The sequence below is a fragment of the Melospiza melodia genome, chromosome 2, assembly GCF_035770615.1.
Source record: "Melospiza melodia melodia isolate bMelMel2 chromosome 2, bMelMel2.pri, whole genome shotgun sequence".
Taxonomy (NCBI): domain Eukaryota; kingdom Metazoa; phylum Chordata; class Aves; order Passeriformes; family Passerellidae; genus Melospiza; species Melospiza melodia.
This window is the reverse complement of record NC_086195.1, coordinates 127,457,009-127,480,188: the sequence shown is the minus strand read 5'-3', so window position 1 is coordinate 127,480,188 and position 23,180 is coordinate 127,457,009. Positions and strand designations below refer to the sequence as shown.

The 23,180-nt window shown below is 40.4% G+C and overlaps 1 protein-coding gene across 1 annotated transcript in view; it reads left to right on the top strand.

Annotated features, from left to right (window-relative positions):
- Positions 1-23,180, top strand: part of COL4A2 (collagen type IV alpha 2 chain) — a 143,721-nt gene that overhangs the window by 94,742 nt on the left and 25,799 nt on the right. The window contains exons 9-27 of the mRNA XM_063149975.1: positions 1,279-1,314; positions 1,408-1,470; positions 3,632-3,667; positions 4,310-4,351; positions 4,889-4,963; positions 6,072-6,116; positions 7,332-7,394; positions 8,163-8,207; positions 10,216-10,269; positions 10,540-10,606; positions 12,112-12,213; positions 12,614-12,769; positions 13,415-13,507; positions 13,806-13,972; positions 17,233-17,305; positions 17,394-17,500; positions 18,598-18,799; positions 19,554-19,613; positions 20,383-20,445. Of these exons, the coding sequence (XP_063006045.1) occupies positions 1,279-1,314; positions 1,408-1,470; positions 3,632-3,667; positions 4,310-4,351; positions 4,889-4,963; positions 6,072-6,116; positions 7,332-7,394; positions 8,163-8,207; positions 10,216-10,269; positions 10,540-10,606; positions 12,112-12,213; positions 12,614-12,769; positions 13,415-13,507; positions 13,806-13,972; positions 17,233-17,305; positions 17,394-17,500; positions 18,598-18,799; positions 19,554-19,613; positions 20,383-20,445 (1,549 nt within the window). The remainder of the gene's footprint in view (positions 1-1,278; positions 1,315-1,407; positions 1,471-3,631; positions 3,668-4,309; positions 4,352-4,888; positions 4,964-6,071; positions 6,117-7,331; positions 7,395-8,162; positions 8,208-10,215; positions 10,270-10,539; positions 10,607-12,111; positions 12,214-12,613; positions 12,770-13,414; positions 13,508-13,805; positions 13,973-17,232; positions 17,306-17,393; positions 17,501-18,597; positions 18,800-19,553; positions 19,614-20,382; positions 20,446-23,180) is intronic.

Below are 23,180 nucleotides of genomic sequence, written 5' to 3'. Positions count from 1 at the left end.
ATTTCCCTCTTTATTCATGATTACCTTTGCATCATGCATGGCAAAACCCTTTCTTTGCCATTGGTTTGTCCATTGAATGATTCTGGTTACTATTAGCATGTTTCTTGTAAAATTGTCATGCAAGTGTTTGATTGACTTAGGGTAAAATGTCCTTCAATATTTTACTTAGTTATTTAGTAAACCCCAAGTGTTCCAATGGCTGTTTTTACTGTGTCTAATCCTTAAAGCTTGTTTTGTAATCACTTGAAGCTTTTTCTCACATATATATATAAAACCTTGCATAATTTGAAGGTATAAGAAGGAGATAAGGGATTACATATGTAGAGTATAAATCGTGGCTGATTAAGAAGCTGCAACTGAGCTAGAAGGGATCTGCTGACATTGTTTGTGTGTATTTTGTGCCAGCAGTAAGTGCCAAAATAGGTATTTCTCTTGACGTATTTGTAAGTTGCTTGTATTTTTAATGGAAACTTCTTTTCCTTTTAGAAAGTCTTCAGATCTGCACTGTTAGTAATCAGGAGTGATTAAGTAATGTTTAAGAAATGCTCAACTATATTGTGGCCAAGGATGGATACTGACACCTGTATTCATTTCAGAAAGTATTTGGTTCCACAAATTATTCTGTTAACTAAACCCAAATTAACTAGGCAGTTAAGATGCTACTCAAAATGATTGAAGGTGTTTGGCCTGAATAACACATTATTTATGTGTGTTGAAAGGTCTTTGGGCTAGAACATTTTTGGATCTAATTTCCAAAAACATTTCAGCATGTACTGAAGTTAAAATATGTGGTCACTGAAAACAGTATGTTCCAAATGCTTTTAGTGACTCAGAAGAGAATCAAAATGATTCAGTAATTCCCATGCAACTCACAAAAATGAGCTTGGACATTTCAGCTAAGGTTATAGCCCTAATTAAGCCACTGGTGAGATAGCATTTTTCAACAAAAAAATTCTATGTGGTCTGTTCTATAGTTCAGCCTTGTAATTTGGATCCCTAGCTTCATTAGCCAACTTAGTACCCTGCTACTTTATTGCATGCATTTATCTATAGAGTATGAAATCTGTGTGGCCCACATTCAGCTATCTCAACATCTCTATGAGATGCATCTGTATGGAAGGGTTTGAGTATCACTGCATGGTATAATTAGTTGTTTAAATGAGAAAAATATTATTAATGGATAAAAATATTTTATTCAACTTTGTATATAGAATTTATTGGATTTTTATTTATTGGATTTTTTTTACTTCTTTGTTTTTGTTTTGGTTTTTTTTTTAGGGAGAGCCTGGGGATTCAGGGATCATTGGTTTTCCAGTAAGTAGCATTACAGTGGATGTGATAAATTGTCAACAGTAACTAATATCAGAACAACATTTATTGATAATTGGTGGATTTCTTTATTTAAAGGGACCTCCGGGTACGCTGGGTATTCAAGGACCTACAGGTCCAAGAGGACAGCGAGGAAGACCAGTAAGTATATTAAAATTATGTTCTCTAGTAAATTAACCAAACAGAAGAATTATGTCAGCAAGTTCCATTATGTTGGATTGTAACCTAGGTTAGAAATAGCAAGAAGGTGCCAATGAATGTTAGACCTTTTAAAAAGCACAGTGAGGCACTGGGGGATGAATATTGCATGAAGAGATAGGGGTGCTGTCAGAAGCTTTTGATTCATATTGTGTCTTTTTAACCTCCTTAGAACATCTTCCTACACTGAGTTATCAGAAGACTTGAATATGTTACCTTTTCTGCTCACAAAGGATATGTATATTAGCTCTCTATGCTTCCCACAGGAGATTGAATGGTATTTAGAATGCGATTTTCAACTATTTTTCTGTGATTTTTTTTCCCAAAATCGTCATTTACAGCACTGATGTTGACAACTGTTGCACTGTAGTTCTTTGAGAAGACTATGTTCTCTCCAGATACAATTTCTACATTTCTTATTTCCATGGTTAATAGTTGCATGGGTGAGAAGCAGGTATTCAAATTCAATAGATCTAATTTTCTTTAAGCTTCTTTTATTTTCCTGTAACACAACTTTGGAGCATTTGCTTTTTTCATTGTTTTGTCAAAATTTACTTTGGACCTGCTTTACATCCCTGGTCTGAAAGGAAAAAAAAATTAATTTGGGGCTTCTCACTCACAGCCTCCATAGCTCCATAGTTTTCAGGAACACTCCCCTCCCCACCAGCCCAAAAAAACCCGAACTAAATTAAACAAATAAAAAAAAAAAAAAAAAAAAAGAAAGAATCCACAGAATGCTAAGCCTTTCAAAGTTAATGTTCTGCACTGGCCTGTTTTATCACCTGGAGTCAACTGCACTTTTTCTTTCTCACTGGTCAAAGGAAAATCAGTCCTTTACTTACTCTTTCTTTAGAGCAAACCCACAGAGGTTCATGAGCTTCACCCAGGAGCCCAGCCTGCAGTGACTCATATTCCAGTGCTCTTTCTGGGTTGTTAAGAGTGGTATGAACTGTACATTTTTTGGAGCCCCTGTCTTGGGGAGCTCCCACTGGTTACCATATTGGCAACATCTCTTCTGAGCAAAATGCATCCAGCTTTATTTACTGCCTCTAAAGCTCTGACTCTCCTGTGAGAGAGACCCAGCAGCACTTCCCAGGTGTGAGTTTGCATCTCTGCTCTTCTCTAAGAGCTGGGTGGTGCAGGAGGGCAGGCCTGGCTCCCCCAGGTCCCTGCAGGCTCCCCAGCCCAGGGGATACCCTGTGCAGCATCTGCCCAGTAGGTTAGGCAGTAGTTCACAAATTGCTCAAGTCACCAAAAGTGATTCAAAAGCAGGTTTTTTCAGAACAAAACAAAGGTATATAGCAAGGCAGAGGTGCCTAAAAAGTTCAGGTCTCACCTGAATGTTACTATCTTTTCCTTGCAGGTTAGACTTGATTTTGCTTTATGCAGCTAACATCCCCTTTCAGGGCTCAGTAGGTGGACAGTTCCATCTGCAACCTTCTCTCCTTTCTGTGTCACTCATTCACCGTGAGCTGAGCAGCTCGTGCTTCTTATTCACCCCAGATTTCCCTCCTTTGACAGTTTTTAATGTGTAAAGTTCTTTGGAGCCTGTTAACTGCCATAGCTGACTGAACCAAGGAAAGTTGTCTCTTCAATTAATGGCTTTCCTACCCCTTGTAAGCCTCTGTCAGATGTACTTCCTGTTTCAGTTTCATTTGCCACCATCTTCCTTTGGTTTCATTCTGTACAATCCCAGATAGGTAATCTGAGATGCCAGTGGTTGTTCAGCCCCCTTACAGACCAATACAGTACCAAAACTGCAGCCCACTGAAGCCCTTAAAGATGGGCTTAGCTTCAGGTATGGGCTTAAAATGTTGCTTAGTCAGGATCCAAAAGCAGAAGTTCTTATTACTTGGAAAAATGGGTTTTCATCAGATCTAGGCTGGGTAACTGTCAGTCTGCTCAGAAAGATCACAGTGTGACTTTGGAAAGTGTTTTCAGAACAGTAAATAGAGCTAATATAGTAACAATGGCACTTGGGATGCTGAGGAGTACACTCCCTCCCAACTATGTACTTATGTTTCCGACAGAGGGTAGCTAATCTCCTGCATGCATTGATTAGAAAGCAACAAGTAACTTGCTCTCCCCTCTTGTGCTTCCCCAGGGACCACCAGGACCCCCAGGGCCCCCAGGACCACAAGTAAGTCTTTGTGTCAGAGTTGTCAATGTTGATTTTGTGTTGGTGAGGTTTATCCAAGACCTACTTGAAGGCAGTAAAAGAAAGAACCATGGGCTGCACGAAAGACTGTGTAGCACAAGACTTTCTGTGTTGGCTGCCTACCATGGGAAGTTAATCTTACACTGGGATCACCTACCCTGAAAAGATTAGAGCCAGATTTAATTTGCTACTGTAGTCACAGTAGCTTCCCATGAACAGAGAATCCTTGCAGTCTTCACAATACTCAATTTTATCTCCATGGAAAAAATATATGACTTCATTGTTCCAGCCTATTTAGGTGTTTTTATTTAGCATTCAAGGCTATTAAAAAATCTTTCAGAAGAAATGCTTGATCTTTTCATGACCTTACTAAGTGGATGACTCAAAGAAGAACTGGTAGCATGGTATTTTAAACAGTTGTCTTTATAAAAGTTTGGGTCTGTAAAATTACTTCTAAATCTCTAAAAATACTTCAGGGTAAGCCTAGGCTATAGTTTGATTGCATTCTTCAGTGGTGTCGTACAGATTGGTAAGCCTCAAAAGGCTTTTAAGCATGTTTAAATTTGAATTTTATATTAGATTAGAGTTATACACTTGGTAAACATTGACCTGTTATTTTTGCAGGGCAACAGGGGACTTGGCTTCTTTGGAGAAAAAGGTGAACAGGTAAAGGAAAACTAATGAATTAATATCACTACTAAAGGGCAGGTGGATGTTTTCTGCTATTTATAAATTAACATACTTTAAATACTCTCTTCATTTGCAATTGCATTATATAATTATAAGAGAAAAACGAAGTATAGGTCTGAAAGTAATTATAATCTCAATAAGGGACATCATAGCTGAACAAACCCCTATATGTCTAGTTCTCTGTGTGCTCTCATTTACACTGACACAGAGGTCTGTGAAATTCTGAAATTTACAAAGCCATGCTACTTTATGCAATGCGGTAATCTCTGCTGTTGTTCTGAAAACAGGCAGGGCAAGAGCAAGTTCTGCTATATGTTAACCCAACGCAAAATTAATTTATCTTGCCACCAATTTATTTGGTATAGTATATGGTTTAGAACCACATTCTCAGCAGGGGCAAATCTGTGCTGCTCCTTTGCAGTGTCCTAGAGCCTCTGCTGAGCAACTTGGCCAGGTATTAGAGCTGTTGGTAAATGTTCCTTTGGTAAATGTTCCTTTGTGTTTTCCCTGCAGGGCCCCCCAGGTCCTCCAGGTCCACCTGGGCTTCCTACAGGAGAACTGACAGGTGTCTCCCCTGACAAGCACAAGGTAACCAAGAGGGCATTTTTCTGAAATAAAAAAGGAACCAGGAGCTCTGCGCTACCGAAACGAAAATATTGTACAAAAGTGCTGTAACATATAGAACTTCAAAGACTTTAATATACCAGAAGAGAAATTTGCTACTTTCACAAACTTGGATCAGAACAAATTTATTGAAACTGTGGTGGCGAAAGTAATTCAGAAAGTATTTCTCAAGTTTAGAGATGTCTTTGGCAAATTTATTCTTTTTGTTTAAGCGTGCAGCTACTGGCCATCACTCACATCTCATTTTACAAGCAGAAATGCCTGCTGAGAAACCATTACTGTGTTTGTTTTGATAACTTATCTATGTGATGCAGATATTTATATACTTAGAGTTAAGGCTTAGTCTTACATATTGGAGAAATCCCCACATGCCAGATGCAGTTTATTCTCATCTGCTGCTCCTTGCTGGGAGCAGAGGCAGTCATACCCTGTATGTGTGTATTCTGTATCAGACACCAAGCTCCAGACCAGTTATTTTTCTTCCCATATTTGAAGTTAGAAAGTGTAAATGGCTCATACAACTTCTGCAGTAAATTGCTATGATACTGGAAGATCTAAAAACACCTTTGATACTCTGCAGTCTGCCCTAAATAACATACATGCTGAGATTTCCATGACTAAGCAGATACCTACATTAAGCTACTTACCTGGAGAGCTGTTATATTCAATGGAGATGTCATCAATATAGAGTGGAATTTAGGCTTTGATTTGTCTTACCCTAACTGAAGCTCTTGATCAAATAATTCGAAGGTAATCAGTAGGTAAAAATGGGAGAGTGTGCATTTATTCATGGGCATTCCTTTGGCACTCACCACCCAGACATCTAATGAACAAGCCTGGAAAGAGCTGGACATTTCTAGAGACCTTTTCAGAAAAATGATCAAATATTTCTTTAAAAATCAACTTCAAAAACTTATCATGAAAGCATTGATTTCATACAAGAAATATGTGAATAAAGAACAGCACAAGAGGAGTGTTTTGTCTCTTGATCAGTCATTTTGTGTTGTATAAAAGTTATTGAAATGTAAGTGGGAATGCCAAACCTACCTGAATACTTTTTCCTTATTGTTAGGGTGAAAGAGGAGATCCTGGACCAAGAGGAGAAGCTGGACTTCCAGTAAGTCATGTGGAGAAGAACAAAGTCAAATAATAATATTAGAGTTAATTCTTGTGTGCTCTTCACTGATGTGATGCAATATAGATATGGATCAATATAGATGGGTTATAAGCAGAGACACCAGTTCTAATGCTTCATAAAAACTGAACAGCTTGATGTGTAATAACTCCACACTACAATCAGTTGTTCGCTGACTGGTTTACTGAAATAAGACTTTTCCTCACATATTTTTAATTTTAGTTCTAATTATTAATAAATCTCTTTACTTATTCTTCTGATCTATGTTTTTAAATTTCACTGTATTTTATTCAATAGGAACATACTGTATTTTTAATCCTTTTTAGCCTACTGTCCAACACATACAAACTTTTTGTCTCATGGTTTTTTAAATCTGTTGAGTACGTGGGCAGTAATCCCATATGTTGTATTGTGTAAAGCTGTCAACCCAGCTTGACTGAACATGGTTTAGTTATAACTCACAGACAAGCTCTAGACTGACTAAATAGCTTTGCCATTGAGTGGTTCCTTTTGACTTGACTGGTTCCTTTTGACTTCCCAGAGGGGTTTAAAACAGAATCTTTACTAAGCAGGGATGCCTCGCTGAGCATTTTGCAGAGCTTTATTTTCTCAGATGGTCTGGTCAGCAGCTCCACAAGGTTATGGGAGAAGGTCACATTGTGAGCCCTGATGCCCTCCATGTGTGGTTGCTAGCCTGTTGTTCAGCTGCTGATCATATTCCACACATGTAGGATATTTTTTTTCTCATTAGAAAAGCTATAATTACATGCTGATGTGGCAAAAGGGGATATGTGCTTCTCCCCTTCTTTTGTATTGCATAGTAGGATGGATAGCAGCGTGCCTGTGTTTGCCAAACAACTCTCCGAAGCTACAGTTTGGGCATAAGCTGAGTTGCTTAATTGGTTGTATAGCTGAATAATTACTTTGGCTCTTCTTCAGAGCTGCAGACACAGAAGAAATGAAGGAGATGATAGGAGGGAGACACTGTCCTCTCTCTAATGGCCTGCTCCTGCTATTCTAACAAAGCAAGCATGTTACACTTAATTATAAGGACAACAGTTCTTTCACATGCAGCTATTATTAGATTATCCTTGTGTTACAATGATGCTTTCTTCCTGTTTAGCTTCCATAGACAGTGTTGCAATTTTTTTGTACATAATGAAGAAATACATTGAACTGACATGCAATCTTTCCTAGGGTGTTCTTCTCTTTCCTCTCCAAAAAGGTGAAGAAGGGGTAACGGGCTACCCAGGACAAAGGGTGAGTCATTCAGTTAGTCAATTCTAAAGGTAGAATTCACTCAGCTGAGCGGGTAGATCTGAGCTGAGAGTTTGCCTTCTGGAACAAAACACACATGAAAAATCAAAGAAGTTACAGTGCTTCAGATCAATAGGTTTGGCCAGCTCAGAACTGCCTGAAGCAGGAAAGGAAAAAAAGCCATTTTGAAATGGTGGTGGGAGGAGGCCCCCACAGGACTCACAGGTGTGCCAAAGAATGGCAAGGCATGCCTGCCATCCCTGGGAAGCCTTGTGCATCTCTCACCTGAAGCTCACCAACCAGAGCTGCTGTCCTGGTCCTCAGCACAGACTGTCCTTCACTGTTCCCACCTGAGCTGTCTGCAGACCGTGGTTAACAACATGAGTCTGACTCCACTTATTTGTGGACTCAAGCAAAAGTCAATGTAAATGCTTCCTTGTAGCATCTCTGACTGCTTGTTTTGGAGCAGTGTTTCTGAAGTGCTTAAATGGAGTGAGAACAGTACTGAGAATACATTTTCTTAAAAAATCTCAGTCATCTTTATAATCTTACGGTCAATTTACAATGTATTGATTAAGAGAGAAAAATATATAATGCCAGATTAGATTTCAGACTTATACTGTTTGCACTGATTTGTACTGTTTTCTATTTGAAAACATATCTGGAGTTTCAAGCTGTTAGATTTATTTTATCTAAGAAATAATAATGGTTCTTTGCCATTAGGATGTTAGAATGTAATTTTATTTTGTTAATTGTATTGTACCTTCATAGGGACTGCCTGGCATCACTGGTTTTCCAGGACTCAGTGGAGAAAGAGTGAGTATTTCATACAAGACTGTTGTTTCTAATACATATGAAGACAATCTGTCTGAAAAGTAAACTGTAGAGGACAAATTCTGCCTACAATTACACTAGCTGTAGTCTAACAAATATCATCTGGGTTCATCCATCATTCTAATTTTGGGTCAGTTATTTTTCACATCAGTGAGGCAAAAAAAATTACCCTATGATTAAAGTCCAGTTTTGCTTAAACCATGAGCATCTTTTGAGACCATTACAGGGAAGTACAACTTTCATTGTTCTAATTACTGTGATTATGATTTCTGTCATTTTCTTGCTACAAGCAGAAGCTTTTTTGAATAGATTTCTGCAGATGTGTTTGAAATGTACGGTTATCTTGGATATCACAAAGAGAGAAGAGATGGAAACTGATAAATATACCAGTTTAATCTCTGTCCCCATGGAAACACACCCAAATATTTAAAATAGCGTTCTGTCAGACAGAGACTTTCTGTTTGGTCTCAGAAAAAAGGCTTCTTCAGTCAGCATTAGAAATCACTTCCATGAGGTAAATAGCTGTGGGATGCACGATTTTTCCATGCTTTGCCATCTTTAGTTGTTTAAAGATTTGTCCTGCCACCAAGGCATAACAATAATAACATGAAACACATGGGACATGAAAGTACACGAAATCTGAAAAATAACATTTGCACAGCTATTCAGTCTGGTGGTGTGGAAGGGAATTGCTATTAGTAATGCATACATGGAGAGGCTGATGCAAAACCCATTAAAGCCCACTGGTTGACCTTGTCATGGGTTCATGCTGCAGTCAGAAGCGAGCAGTGGCTGCTCCTTTTTGAGGATGAATCTTGGCAATAATTGTAGCAGAAGGTACATTGGTTTGGATGGACTATCATTGTATAATGTATGTGTGAGGGGACACCCTGCTCCATGTGCTATTCACAACCTATTTTTGCTGATTTTTGAGTGATTTTATTCTTGAGAAAGAAAGAAGGATGATTAGGTCCTGCTAGCACACAGATGAAGTTGCAGTTGAGCAGGAAGCTGCTGGCTTTGCTTTTAGACCGCCAGCTCCACCTAGTGTAAAGAGATTTTACACCTGATAATCAGGAGGCTCCTTTTCCAATGGTGAAATGCACACTTGCCATTATGGAAAAGCCTCTGAAACGTGATCAGGTTTGCAGCATCTGATTGAGAGCTGTGGTTCTTCTGGTGCTTCAAACCTACTTCAGGAGTGACTTACAGAGCTGGTTATTAACCCTGAAGTTCTGGATAAGAGTTGTACCCACTGTAAAACTTGAGGAATACTGAGATTATAAAAAACTGACTAATAAGTGTGAATTATAAAAAACTACTGTGTTAATTGACATCTGTTGTTGATCTGGCCACTGTTTTCTACTAAAAGCACACACTTTTAACCCCAGTCTCTTTCCAGAGTACATATAAATATTTCCTGTAGAGAACAAAAGTTGTCAAAGAGCTGAGTAAAGCACACAGAAGAGATGATCTCATCTGAGTCAGCATCTCTGAAATCCATCTGTTTCTGAGTTCTTCTCGTTCATCCCTTCTTCAGCCAAACAGTCTCCAGCCACCTGGAAAAGAGCAAAAAGCACCTATGTACTTCAGTGCCATTTCACTGCTCACTGCTCCCATTCCAGTGAAAATATGTCTACTTGTAATGCTTCTGACTTGTTTAGTTTTCTTGCAGCAGGCTGCTGTGGTCTGGCTGCCTAGCCCATGTGTCTCAGGGTCAACTGGCATGGAGGGGATCCCCTTTTCTCCTCCTGCACCCTACAGCATCCATGGAATGGTGTGAGTGTAGGTGCTCCTTCCATGTGCACCACTGCCAGGGTGACAGAGCCTGCAGCACACCAGGTCCCTCTGGCCTTTGCCAAGAGTTAGGCTTGGTCCAAGACAGCAAACCACAAGGAACCTTATTGGTGTTACAGGAATTGCTACAGACCAAGTAATTTTAGTCTCTCTCTGATAAAGGCAAAGTCAATTGTTTCTATGTGTATTACAGGGTATTCCAGGATATGATGGTCCACCTGGTGGTCATGGTCCCAGAGGAAGCAAGGTACTGCTTTACTTTGACTTGCCAGAAGCAATAAGTCAGATTGTCATTTTGCCTTCTTTCCTTTTCTGTCATCATGTAGTAGCAATTGTGTCTGTTGCCATTGTAGAACCAGTTATGTGGTTTGTTAATTTGATATTTTTGAGGTTTCTTAAATGTTGTGTCAGTGCCTTTGGGAGTTGGGGTTTGTGTTTCATGGGGATACCTTTTCATTTTTAAAGAAATTCTCTATAACAATGTGCTTGGGAGTGATACTTCAACTTCTGTTGACAGGGGGAGCCTGGCGAGATGGGTCCTCCAGGGCCAGATTCCTATTTCCCTTCCCGCATCCCGAGGAAAGGTACATCTTCTTTGCTCTCATTGTTTATCTCAGCTGTTTTACTGTCTTCTGCATAGATCAAAAGCATGACATTCTGAGACTTCAACTCCTAAGAAAATGTGTTTGCTAAAGTGTTCCAGAAGCTGTAATTGCCTTCCAAGAGAGTGCCCTAATCACCTTTCTGCAGGCAGGTGGTTTCTTTGTCTCTCCTGCTGAGCTGGATTGCTATACAAAAGGCTTCCATGCATGCCTGTATCCACAGAGAAGAAGCAAGCAAAAAAGCGTGTGACTGTTGTCCAGCAAAAGGAAGAATGGGAGTCTGTCTTCTGTGTCCTGTTTCAGACTTGGGATAAAGCACAGTAGTGGCAGCATAGCAGAGAGCATTCTTATCATCAGAGAGAAAGAGAGAGAAAAGAGAGAAAGAGAGAGAGAGAGAGAGAGAGAGAGAGAGAGAGAGAAAGAAAGAAAGAAAGAAAGAAAGAAAGAAAGAAAGAAAGAAAGAAAGAAAGAAAGAAAGAAAGAAAGAAAGAAAGAAAGAAAGAAAGAAAGAAAGAAAGAAAGAAAGAAAGAAAGAAAGAAAGAAAGAAAGAAAGAAAGAAAGAAAGAAAGAAAGAAAGAAAGAAAGAAAGAAAGAAAGAAAGAAAGAAAGAAAGAAAGAAAGAAAGAAAGAGAAAAGAAACCTACACATTAAAAAAGCCTTGAGGAATATAAGAGTATTTTTTTCCTTTTTAAAATTGACAAATTTCCTTTGTGATCTTTTCACTGTGCTTGTAGCACCCAGTGTCAGCTGTTCTGCAGAGCTGTGGTGGCTCTGCATGGCCAGACTAGAAACACATAAAAGGTGATAGCAGTCTGCCAAGGCCAAAACTATTCAAGGGAAGGTGCCAGCAAACAGCAAGAGTGATCACACGCCATTGCCTTGGCCTTTGTCCTCATACCACAGAGTTTACTTGTCTTGTTGTAAGCCAGAGAGACTAGCAGTGAATGGCTCCCTTCCTCCCAGAGAAAGGGGGAAAGAGGCCCAAAACATCAGATCACCCTGGATACCCTGCGAACCTTTTAGAAGCAGGAGGGACTGTGTAGAGATAGAAAGAAGCAGGCAGAGGGCTGAAGACACCACCTGTCCTCTACTATCACTGATCTTTGACAAGAGTATGATACTCTCTGCAGGCCGTAGCTGGGCTGGGCCCAGATGCTTTTGGTAGTGGGAAGCAAAGGAAAGCTCACATACCACACATCTGTTACAGCAGAAACTTCCTGCAGGAAAAAGAGGCGCTCTCCTCAGGAAGCTGCTCTGCTGTGCTTCCCAGGAGCAATGTAGCTCTAGCTGCATATTAGTAAAAGGTGAAAGATACTATCCTGCTTCCTGGGCTTGGTGGCTCCACACCACTCCTGTCAGTCTAAAGCTATATTAGAAACTGTTGTAAACTCTACTATTCCAAGGCACTTGAAGATTCTAATATTTGCTTTTTTACAAAGAGCAGCATCACACTTAAACGTTTTGTGGAATTGGGGATGTCTTTCAGGTGCAAGAGGTGATCCAGGCTTCCCAGGCGCTTCTGGACTCCCAGGAGACAGAGGAGACGAGGGAGATCCTGGATTACCTGGTCTTCCTGGATTTTCTGATGGTAATGCCAGCAATACATGTTCTAACAGCTTAACTTTATAGGGAATTTGACTGATACCGGGTCACAGTGGGGAAAATCTTTGTGGTGATCATGTGATACACAGTGCAGAGTAGGAGATAATAACTGGGGGGGCAAAGAATGGGAGGAGCATTTTCCTTTGGACCAGTGGGACTCTTGCAAAGCTGCTGAAATAGAGATGATGACAGAGCCTTGTTTCTGTAACTGCTATTGATGTGCTCAAGTGAAAAGTGCAGTTACCATTTTTGCTCCATGCTAAGCATGTCCATTTTTCCTTGCATGTTAGATGCAATTGTATGAACTTTCTCTTCTGTTACATCACAGCTCTTTGGGCATCACTGTTAAGGAATTGCTCTGAACTTCTTCCCTGGTTCTGTTTCAGCGGATGGGGATAAGCCAGGCTTGCCTGGAGAAATGGGACCAAAAGGTGAAAAGGGTGAAATTGGATCTCCTGCTTATTTTGCGGGACCGCCTGGGCTTCCAGGCAAGGATGGCTCACCTGGAATTCCTGGTCCACCTGGTCCTGTTGGAGCCCCTGGTAAGTGCTAAAACAGATGATGAGAGCTCTCAGGAACATCTTTGATTATTTTAAAGACAGCTGCTGGCAGGGCAAGGTGAGACATTGGCAGAATGAAATGAAATGAAATGAAATGAAATGAAATGAAATGAAATGAAATGAAATGAAATGAAATGAAATGAAATGAAATGAAATGAAATGAAACAAAATGAAATGAAATGAAAATTAAATGAGAGGTGGGGAGAACACACAAAGAAGTCGTGTACACTCATCAGTGAAGAAAATGTTTGTATGATTTTTAGACAGTCCTGGCAACATTTGAAAGACTGGAGGAAAGAATGTGCAGGAGGTGATCCAGAGAAGGTTATTTGTGCTAATGCAGAGTAGGTTGGGCTGAGAGGAGGAATTCAGTGTTATAGAGGGCAAAGAATGGTGAGGATTGTCTGCCACAACAGATGGAAGTTGCTGAGAATGAGTGTGAGAAGCTGTCAAAAGATGGAGAGAGAAAGAGAGAAGGGAGTACATCATAGCAGGCTGGGTTAGACAGGAAGTGACATTAGGAGAAACAGGGGAAAATGTGTTGCAGCTCAAAGAAATAGGAATGAAAGAGAAAAAGAGTAAATCCACAGTAGATGAATTTATATTTTTATTAAATTAAACTTCTAGGTCCTCTCTTTGGATTAAAAGGACGAGAGGGAACACCAGGCAGATATGGTGTGCAAGGTTTCCCTGGGCCAAGAGGACAAAAAGGACCTAAAGGTAGGTTATAACAGATAACTCAATGGATGATCTGCTGTTATGCATTATCTAAAGCCCCAGTGTGTTCAGTCTGGGTTCATTGAACTGTGACATGCATGAGGACTGATGAATTTGATCTGGGGCTAACATGACAAAGAAATGTTATATTCTTGTCAGAAAAAAAAAAAAAGGAGTCATTTTCTCAAGTATTTGAGAAACTGCTCAAATATTCTCAAGTCTATATATAAGAAGGATACAGCTGCACATCTGTTTGTTGTTGATAGAACTTTCTTTCTTCTCATTCCAAATTTTTCCTTAGGTGAAGAAGGGGATTGCACTACATGCCTTTTGGGTGAGGAACTCAGAAGGGGCTCTACTGGCCCCCGTGGCCCTCCTGGCTTTCCAGGAACCCCTGGCCAGCCTGGAAGCAAAGGAGAACCTGGTGATCAAGGACCACATGGTCTTCCTGGCTTCCCTGGAGCAAAAGTGAGATCGTTGGGGTTTTCTTATTGCTTACTTTTATATGCCAATTTTAGATGAAAAAAATCCAAAACCTCAAGCTATTCTCCATGGGAAAATTATGAAAAGTATTATTTTCCCTTCCTTCCTTCCTTCCTTCCTTCCTTCCTTCCTTCCTTCCTTCCTTCCTTCCTTCCTTCCTTCCTTCCTTCCTTCCTTCCTTCCTTCCTTCCTTCCTTCCTTCCTTCCTTCCTTCCTTCCTTCCTTCCTTCCTTCCTTCCTTCCTTCCTTCCTTCCTTCCTTCCTTCCTTCCTTCCTTCCTTCCTTCCTTCCTTCCTTCCTTCCTTCCGCCACTTCCGCCACTTCCGCCACTTCCCTCCCTCCCTCCCTTCCTTCTACAGAAGGCAAAAAATTGCTAGAATGGAAGTGCAAATTTTGAGAAGAGTAAAAGATTTCCCCATAAACCAAAATCCACCTCCCACCTGAAGAAAGCAGAACTCTTTCAAGCTGCTGTATTGAGTGTGATCTGACCAGGGAAGGAAAACAACTCTAGTAGTAACCTAAGGTTGTTGCTTAAAGGATGCACATGTTAAACTGATAAAATGTAAGGTTCTTGTTCACAATATAGTCTTTCTAAAAAACACTGTTCAATAGCACTGAGGAAAGGGCTCAATAACAGCTTGTTTATAGGTGAATCATAGAGGCGCTGTACTGTGTGGTGTGCTCACTGCATCGTGGCTCCTCACAGGCAGAACTGGCTTCAATCAGCCACATCTCTCAGGATTTTAGAATAAGTCCTTTGTAATGCTGACCCAGAAGCTGATTTTATGTATCAAAGGATTGCAGAATGCTTTTGGTTGGAAAGGACCTTAAAGATCACCCAGTTCCAAACCCCTGCCATAGGATGGAACTTCCTCCACTAGACCAGGTTGTTCAGAACCCCATCCCGGTGTTCTTGGCCTAGAACATTTCCAGGGGTGGGATATCCACAACTCTTCTGGGTCTATGTACCTGCTTCAGGGCCTCACCACCCTTACAGTAAAGAACTTCTTCCTAATATCTAATCTAAACCTGCTGTCTACCAGTATAAAACCATTCCTCTTTTCCTAACACTACATACCATTGTGAAGTCCAAAGATGTCAGAGCAAATCTGACTGGTTTCAGTTAGTACTTTAGGCTCTTCTGGACAGTAAAAAAGCCAAGCTCACTCACAACTATCTAAAGTTTGGAATTTTTTAGAATTAAAAAATAATACATTAAACATTTACATTATTTTGGATCTATTAAAAAAAAACAGAAAGGGTAGATTTTTTGCGAAAATTCAAAATACTTAAATACTTTTATGACTTTCTAGAAGTCACAAAAAATTTGACAGAAATATTTCCAAAAATATAATATTGATACTTTGGTTAAAACTTTGTAATTTCTACAAAGCTTTTTTGCTTTTGAGGTTCTTCATCCCAGAATTCAAGTTACTGTAGAACAGAGGGAAGTATAAACATGTACACACATAGCACAGCAAATTCAAAAAGTGAAACCATGTAGCTTTTATATTCTTGTCCATATATTGGGGCAAAAATCACTCCATAATTTTTTAAGCATGTTCAAAAAGCTACATGTGTGGATGATAAATATAATTAATCTTGATGACATGTATGTCATTCTAATGAAAATGAAGTTTTATCCTAAGCAAAAGGATTTTTTTTCCCTGTAGACAAAGAGAAATTAGAACAGCTGTAAAATATTTTGAAAATACCTCTATGCTGAATTGTATTATACATAACAACTAAATCTTGAGAAAAAAAATAGCAATGTGAAGATCATGCTATTAGTGCAGTGTTAATGCAGTAATTCAGCATTATGTTAAGTTCTTGAGGTTTTATTTTGGCCTGAAAAAAATCAATGTCCAAAAGAAACGACTTTACCGTAGAGTACAGATTGGCTTCAGTCACATTAAAATGCAGTTTTCAAGTATGTCCCAGGTAAAGCAGAATGCTTATAATCAAAATTAATCTCACTCTTTTGACTAACAGAAGTGCAAACTTGCACTGCTGTGGTGACCTGCAGCTGAGATACAGTTTTTACACATGCTTTTCACCCAAAATGTCAATAAAATACAGTGGTGCCAAAGGCACACTTTTAAATAATATCTGGCACAGGGATATTTTAAACAAAAAATAAATTTATCAGGTACATCCCTTTCATTCAGTGTCTGCCCTGGAATTCAGTAAGAGGTGGCTGAGGCAATCCTGACATGCACGGCTTATGTTTTAGTGAGCATGAGTGTAATTATTCAGAACTAAAGCTAAATGGCATAAAACAATCACTAGTAAATGGGTCTGTAACCTTTGGGCCTTGGTACCTGCCATGGATGTGGGTTTAGTTTTGTGATTGCCAGGCTCTTGGCCAGCAGCTGGAAATTTCACTTTCAGATGAGCTGTTCAGGAGGAGGTTCCAGCATTGTGCCAAGGAGTCAAGAATGCCAGACACTGGTCTTTAGCTTCCCCACAGTTTGTCTTTGCAAGAGAGAAGGTTTCCCTCCTTGGAGATTTTCAGTGCATGGCTAGGCAAGGCCCTGGGCAACCTGCTCTGTGTCCAGGTGCTGGGCTGGGCCAGAGACCTCCAGCCCTCCCTTCTAACCAAAGCCTTACCACCAATCTGTGATTTGATTAAGTGATTTGATCCCTTAATCCCTCTATGCCCAAATTCTTGTCTGGTAAATGAAGGTGATGCTGCTTTTCAGCCCCAGAACAGTGCTTGAATCACAATCCGCTGCTAGCTGTTAGGTTGTTCTCCTTGGGAGTGGTGCACAGGAGGAATTGCACATCAGTAGAACCCTAAGGTTTTTCCCAAGGTGATAAAGAGTTGCTTGGGGCATTTTCTTTAGTGGCAAACACTGAGTAATTCACCAGGTTTTCTCCAGTGCAGTTCTGCAGCAGCAGTCCTGCAGAACTCCACAGCAGTCCTGCAGTCACCTAGCAGTCCTGCAGGACTCTGGCTCATGGAAAGCCACAGGTGTCCCAATCCATCCTCATGCAGAATCTCCTCCACCATGCCATAGAGACCCTGGTCCTAGATAGAACATATTAATAAAGGTTCTGCAGAAGAATGGGAATACTGAAGAGGAAATCATTCGTGGAAAGTAACAAGTAACAGGAAAGAAGTAAAATTTAAGGAGGCTTTTTTTTTTTTTGTTTAAGCAGTACAGTAGAAATGCAAATCTTGATACTTACTTCTTAAGCAGTTCTCATTTGTTTTGGGTTTTTTTTAATGTATGTAACACCAGGGATATTCGGGTCCAGCTGGATTTCCTGGACGGAAAGGAGAAAAGGGAGACTCTTTACACGTAACTACAAAAGGTAGAGTGAAAATTCTTATCACCTGTATTTTTCCTATTATTTGTAGTATTAATGAAAGATTGGTCTCACAATGGAATGTCTTCTTTAGGCACCAAAGGGATCCGAGGAGACCCTGGGCTGCCTGGAATCAGAGGTGAGGATGGTTTCCCAGGCAGAGATGGACTGGATGGTTTACCAGGACAGCCTGGCCTTCCGGTAAGCAGCAAATACAGCAAACACACCAGACCCAGCTACTCATGCACTTAATTCTGAGGAGTTGTGATCACCAGCCTGTCCTTCTCTCACAGATAATGACGCAGAACTAGACTGGGTTTGCTGGTTCTTGATAAATTAAGCATCAGGTTTACTCTCAAGGATTTTTAGAAAAATCTTTCACTTTTATTTCCCTTTTACTTAAACAACAAGTGGTAGTGTATGGTTCATTAGTAACTCCTTCAGTATAGTCTGAGATTCTTTGTGACTGAATTTTTATAACTTTGGTGCAGCTATGTTGAAGAAAAGCAAAATTACTACAATTTTATGTTCTTAAAATGTACATTATGTCATCGTTCTGCTTGATAGCAATTCACCTAACTAACTGTAGCTGTCTAGAAATTACACATGTAGTCTTGTTCATTTTTTAACTTTCTTCTATAGGCAAAATTAAATACCTTGCAAGAAGAATTCCTGTGGCCATCATAAATGATGTTTTGAACTACTGGGACACTCATAGATCATATTTGAAGATGGGCAAGAGCTATACTAGGCTCTCTAGACCACAGTACTTTTCCTACCAGTGAAGATGATACTTTATATTGCTTCTGAAGATAGAAAAGCATTCTCTAATGATGTTTGTAAAATGTTGATTCAGTAGTGTAGAAATGTCACTGGAAGTGCAGACAGAGAAAAAATCCTTTGGGTGCATTTTTATGTCAGCTTTTCTCAAAAGTAAATGCCACAATGGAACATCTCTAACAATGCTTTTTGTCTCCCCAAATCAACTTAGAGCTTTTCAGGAAGGACCAGGAGCCCCTCCACAACACTGATTTGTATTGCCCAAGTGCTTTTCATGGGCCAACATTTTTAGGGGAATGTTCCCTCAAGAAGCACTTCTCTAATGCCCTTACTGCCATGTGGTCTACATTAAAGTCAGGTTATTTCAAAAATACTTTACTTTCAGTGTTGATTAAAAGAGCTGGGATACAACACTTGAGAAATTACTGCCTATAAGATGTTGTTCATGAGAGCAGTTCAGCTGTTTGAGTTGTTTCTCAGCAGAGTCAGGAGTGACCACCTCTGTTCACTTCCCACAGGGTGATTCTCTCAGAGGTTTCCCTGGTGATCCTGGTTATCCAGGTGAATTAGGCCCAAAGGGCTTTCCAGGAGAAGCAGGCCCACCAGGTGAAGGATTTCCTGGTCCAAAAGGCTTCCGGGGTCCTCCAGGTGACCAAGGACAAGCTGGAAGCCCAGGATCTCCAGGTCTGCCTGGTCTGCCAGGGGAGCCTGGCCAACTAGGTAAGAGACACAACTCTGTCCTACATCAGAGCCATGGGAGATCAGCTCTGAGTTCTGTGCAGCATTTATCCAGCACACTGTTGAAAAGGAACAGTTTGGTGGGGGTTATGTGGGGTAAAAGGAAATGCTGGTGTTGTCCAGAAAGCTTGAAAAAGGAGATATTTCAGAAGTCCAGCAGTTTCATGTCAGGTTTTGAAATAACATGAATTAATGTGTTAGTGCCAGCAAGTAACATTTTTCAGGTTTCAAGCAGTTGGAGACAATGGAGCAATGTGCTGCCATTGGAAATCCCACAGGTGGTTTTCTCTGATTTTTCCCATCCAACCTAATCTTTTAATTTACCACAGAAAGTCATGTTTCCACCCTTCAGAGCTCCTCATAGCATTTCTGCAGCTTTTCAAGTCCCTTCCAAGCTAGCAATGCCTGGGCTAAATTCAGAAGTGCTCCAGCTCAGAGTTTTATTCCTCCACTTTGAGAAGTCTGGCAGAATATTAAAGCTAAAGCAAGCATATGTCAGCCTTACATAGTGCATGGGACAGCCTCCTAACATGGACAGGATAGGTTTTAGACCTGGATCTAATCAATGTGTGGATAGTGTGGATAGTGGATTTGTGTGGTATGTGTGCATAATACATAAGAGAATACATTATCTGCTGGTTTTGTAGGCATTTTGGTTAGAATTGAGAACATTTTTGTCTTGTTGCAATTTTGCTCTTTTAGATAATAACTGTGTTTTATAATTCTTTGTTCACAGACTGTGGGCAGGTCATTGAAGACTTTCCTAGAGGAGATGCAACTGAACCAATATGGTCAGGTACTGTACATATACATGGCTTGAATATCTTTGTAGTATTATGCTGCTTTTATGGGTTGATACTTTCTTCTGATGACTGCTTTGGATGCTCTTGGCTGTAAATTGTTTGAACTTTAGGTCACAAATAACTATGCATATACTTGATGTAGCTCTAAACAAAATAATCAAATTGAACATTTTCCAAAATAATTTTGGCTTTGCACTTTTGGCTCTATTCAGAAATTTTTTATTTCATCACTCTTGAGTGTTTATTGTGTGATTACTGTGCAGTCTAGAAAAACAGTGCCAGAAATTAGGTGCCCAAGAAAAAATTAGCAATTTTTTGGAAGAAGAACTTTGAGTGAAGATTTTCAGTCCAATGTGACATATGAGAAAAAACCCTTAGATTTTTACCAAAATTAACTTGATTGCTTCATGGGTATAAACCACCCATAGGGAAACAAGGCATTTATCTTATTCTGAAAAATGCAGTAGTCTGGACTACCCTTTCTGTGCTGGTACAACTGGACCTGCCACCATAACCCCTGTAAAACAGGCAGAAGAGCCGCTCTTGGAGTGGAGATCACCTTGAGTGCTCCCCTGAAAATGCCACACATAGCCAACTTTTTTTTTTTTTTAATGAAAAATAAAATGTATTTTCAAATTAGGAGTTTGCTTGTTAATTTCCTTCACCTGTTTTAATGCAACTGTCTTGACTGCAGGCCCAGAGACATGGAGAGACAGTATAGGAGCACATATAGTGTGACTAACTTGGTTCTTTTGTTTGCAGGTGCAGGCTGTGTAAGGCCACCAAAGGGATCCCAAGGAAGGCCAGGATTGCCAGGAGCCACAGGTAATGTTTTGCCTTTGCCCATATTGGGTTTCCCACATACACTGCATTTGAAGGATATCTTGCCATATCAGTTATAACTGAGCCTTAGCAGACAGCAAGTTTTAGAAATTACTTTGGAACACAGCATGAACCTGACCCTGCCAGAGAGATCTAAGCAGTGAACAGCACAGGTGACTTCACATTCCTGAACTAAGCCTGCCTTTGCTAATGAGTGTCAGCCACAAAGCAGAAGGCAGAAAGGACAGCCTGTTTGCTATTCTCCACATGCAAGTAAGAGTATACAGAGTCTACAGGTTTGGTGCTAGAGAGTGTACTGAGCTCTCAGAGCTGACTGCACACCTCACAAGGCAAATCCTGTCCTCTGAGAGCAGGGTGATGAAAGTATTTGATGGAGGACTGTGGCAGATCCTTCTCACTGTTCCCCTTCAAGTTATGTACAGAATTCCCTCAGCAAGTGTGAGTTCCTTCAGCAAGTGTGGTCCCAGAGCCTGTGGTGCAGCTCAGTGTCTGGGCCAGGCTGACACAACACAGCTGATCTGTCTGTTTTCACACACACACCTGCCTTGCAGAGCTGGTCCCTCCTAGCCCAGAGGGGCCACCTGGTCATCCTGGGCCTCCCCACCACTGGGGGTTCCCCACCTCTGAGCTGTGTTTGTTCTCCTTCTGGCATAGGGCCCTGCAGGGGATGATAAACACCCCTCCTCCTTTAAACACAAAGGGGGAGCTGTGAATGCAACAGTTTCATCAGAGAGAGAGAAGCCAGATAAACTTTCCCAGGAATTGTTCTGGGGAGTTTTGAGAAGGCTGAGAGAATTAAAGAATTAAAACAATCTTGCAGCTGGTGTTTTGAAACAGTTGTTTTCTCATAAGATGTTTACCTGAGGGTGTCTTAATTAGCCAGTGGTGTGACGAGGTGTTGATTAAATGACCAATCAGGCCCACCTGTATTGGAATGGTGTATAAAAGAATGGGATTGTAATAAACTCAGATTTGCCTTCCGAAGAGACCTAGAGTCTATATGACACATGACCCCTGTTCCTGACTCAATAGTGACAAACCTTCTTCCAAGAGGAAGAGGAGGTGAGGACAGAGCCTGAGGGACTGTGTGAGATGGAATTGAGACACATGGGCAGGGTGGTCATAATGACTGACCTTGAAGGGGGAATGTCTGACCAGCACTGATAGTTCCTATGAACTTATGTACTCCCCACCTAAGCAATAAAACTGTTTTTCAATAAATCCTTATCACGAGCTGTAAAGACACTGACAAAAAACATAGCTGGGTCTTTCAGATTTTCGTAAATGTAAAATTCTTGATGCATCTGTTTCTGTGCTTTAGCCAAGTTTAGAGATCTGGAGTATAAATTTTAAGGTCAAGCTCTTTCGTTTTTTTTCAGCACAAGGTTTATTAGTATAGATGGATTTATTAATTGATTTATCACAGACTAATGCATCTTAAAAGGAAAAATTTTATCACAGTTGAAAGATTATCTGTGTTTCCTTAGTCCTGGTGCCTAAGTTTGTTGGTAGGATCACAACTTCTTGTTTTCTTTGCAATATTTGTAATTTTTTTCTGAATATGATTTATTTTCGTTCATATGAACTTGAAGGTTTTCTTTCAGTGAGTACAGTCAGATTTGTCAGATTTAACTCCCAGCTGTAAGACTGCTGTAGCACAAGTGATGCTGTTTCATGTGTTTTACATTTTCTACTCTTGGCTAGCTCTTTCACAGATCCTTCTCTGCCTCTGTTAGCTTACATGCTTTAGTAATTTTAAGACTTGTTTTTTTTAAGACTTGTTTTTCATCCTCTCTCTCCAAAACCTGGGAAGGGCCCCTTGCAGAGCCCAGTGCAGAACTCTGTTTGTGGCTGCCTTTCAGTCAGTTCCAGAGGCAGTTCTGGAACCAGAAGCCTGGGAGGAACAGGACACATTTGCACAGCTTCTTTTTGCCATAGCTGTGTCAGTTGGGTTCTCTGGAGCATCATTGCTACCCACATTGGCCAAACCAACACAAAAGCAGCAGCTCCTCCTTCACACCATTTTCATTGTCTGCTTGGAGTGATGGGGTGATCCACAGGCTTTCCCACATTCTGCCCAGCCAGCATGGAGCTCCTCTGTGGACAATCAGGTCTCTCAGTGTCCTAGGTGCTCACAGCACACAGTGTATCAAGCAGGGAGTTGTCTTTACAGCCTGCCACCCTCATGTCTTTGTGTTCCTTTGAGATTCCTGGCAGCACACAAAAATATCTTGGTTATTCAGGAGTCTCAAAGTCTACACAATTAGTGTTGAATAAAATTTTTAGGCTGTTTTCTGTCTCAAACAACTAAAATATTTGCAAACCAAACATTACATTTCCAAAATAAAAAACTTTTTTCATGCTGCTGTTTGGCACGTTATCACCAGCTAACATTATGTATTGACTTACTGAAATATGTGGTAAGCAGTGGATATTTTCTTCCTCTGCACCTTCTTTCTCTCACATGGCTTTTTAATTAGTGCAATATTGAACAGAATTAATGAAAGCCAGTTATTGCAGATGGGAAACAAGACCAGTGTGCCATTTGGGTAAGAGGCACATGGGAGTTTTTCATTGAGACCTGAAAGCCTAAGATTTTCCTTTTGATTTCTTTCTGAGAAGTTACTTTTCATATAAGGGAGAGAAAAAATTGTCCTGTACAGCACAGTGAAATATTATGCACACTGCATTGGCTGGTTATGTGCACCTTATTTCTC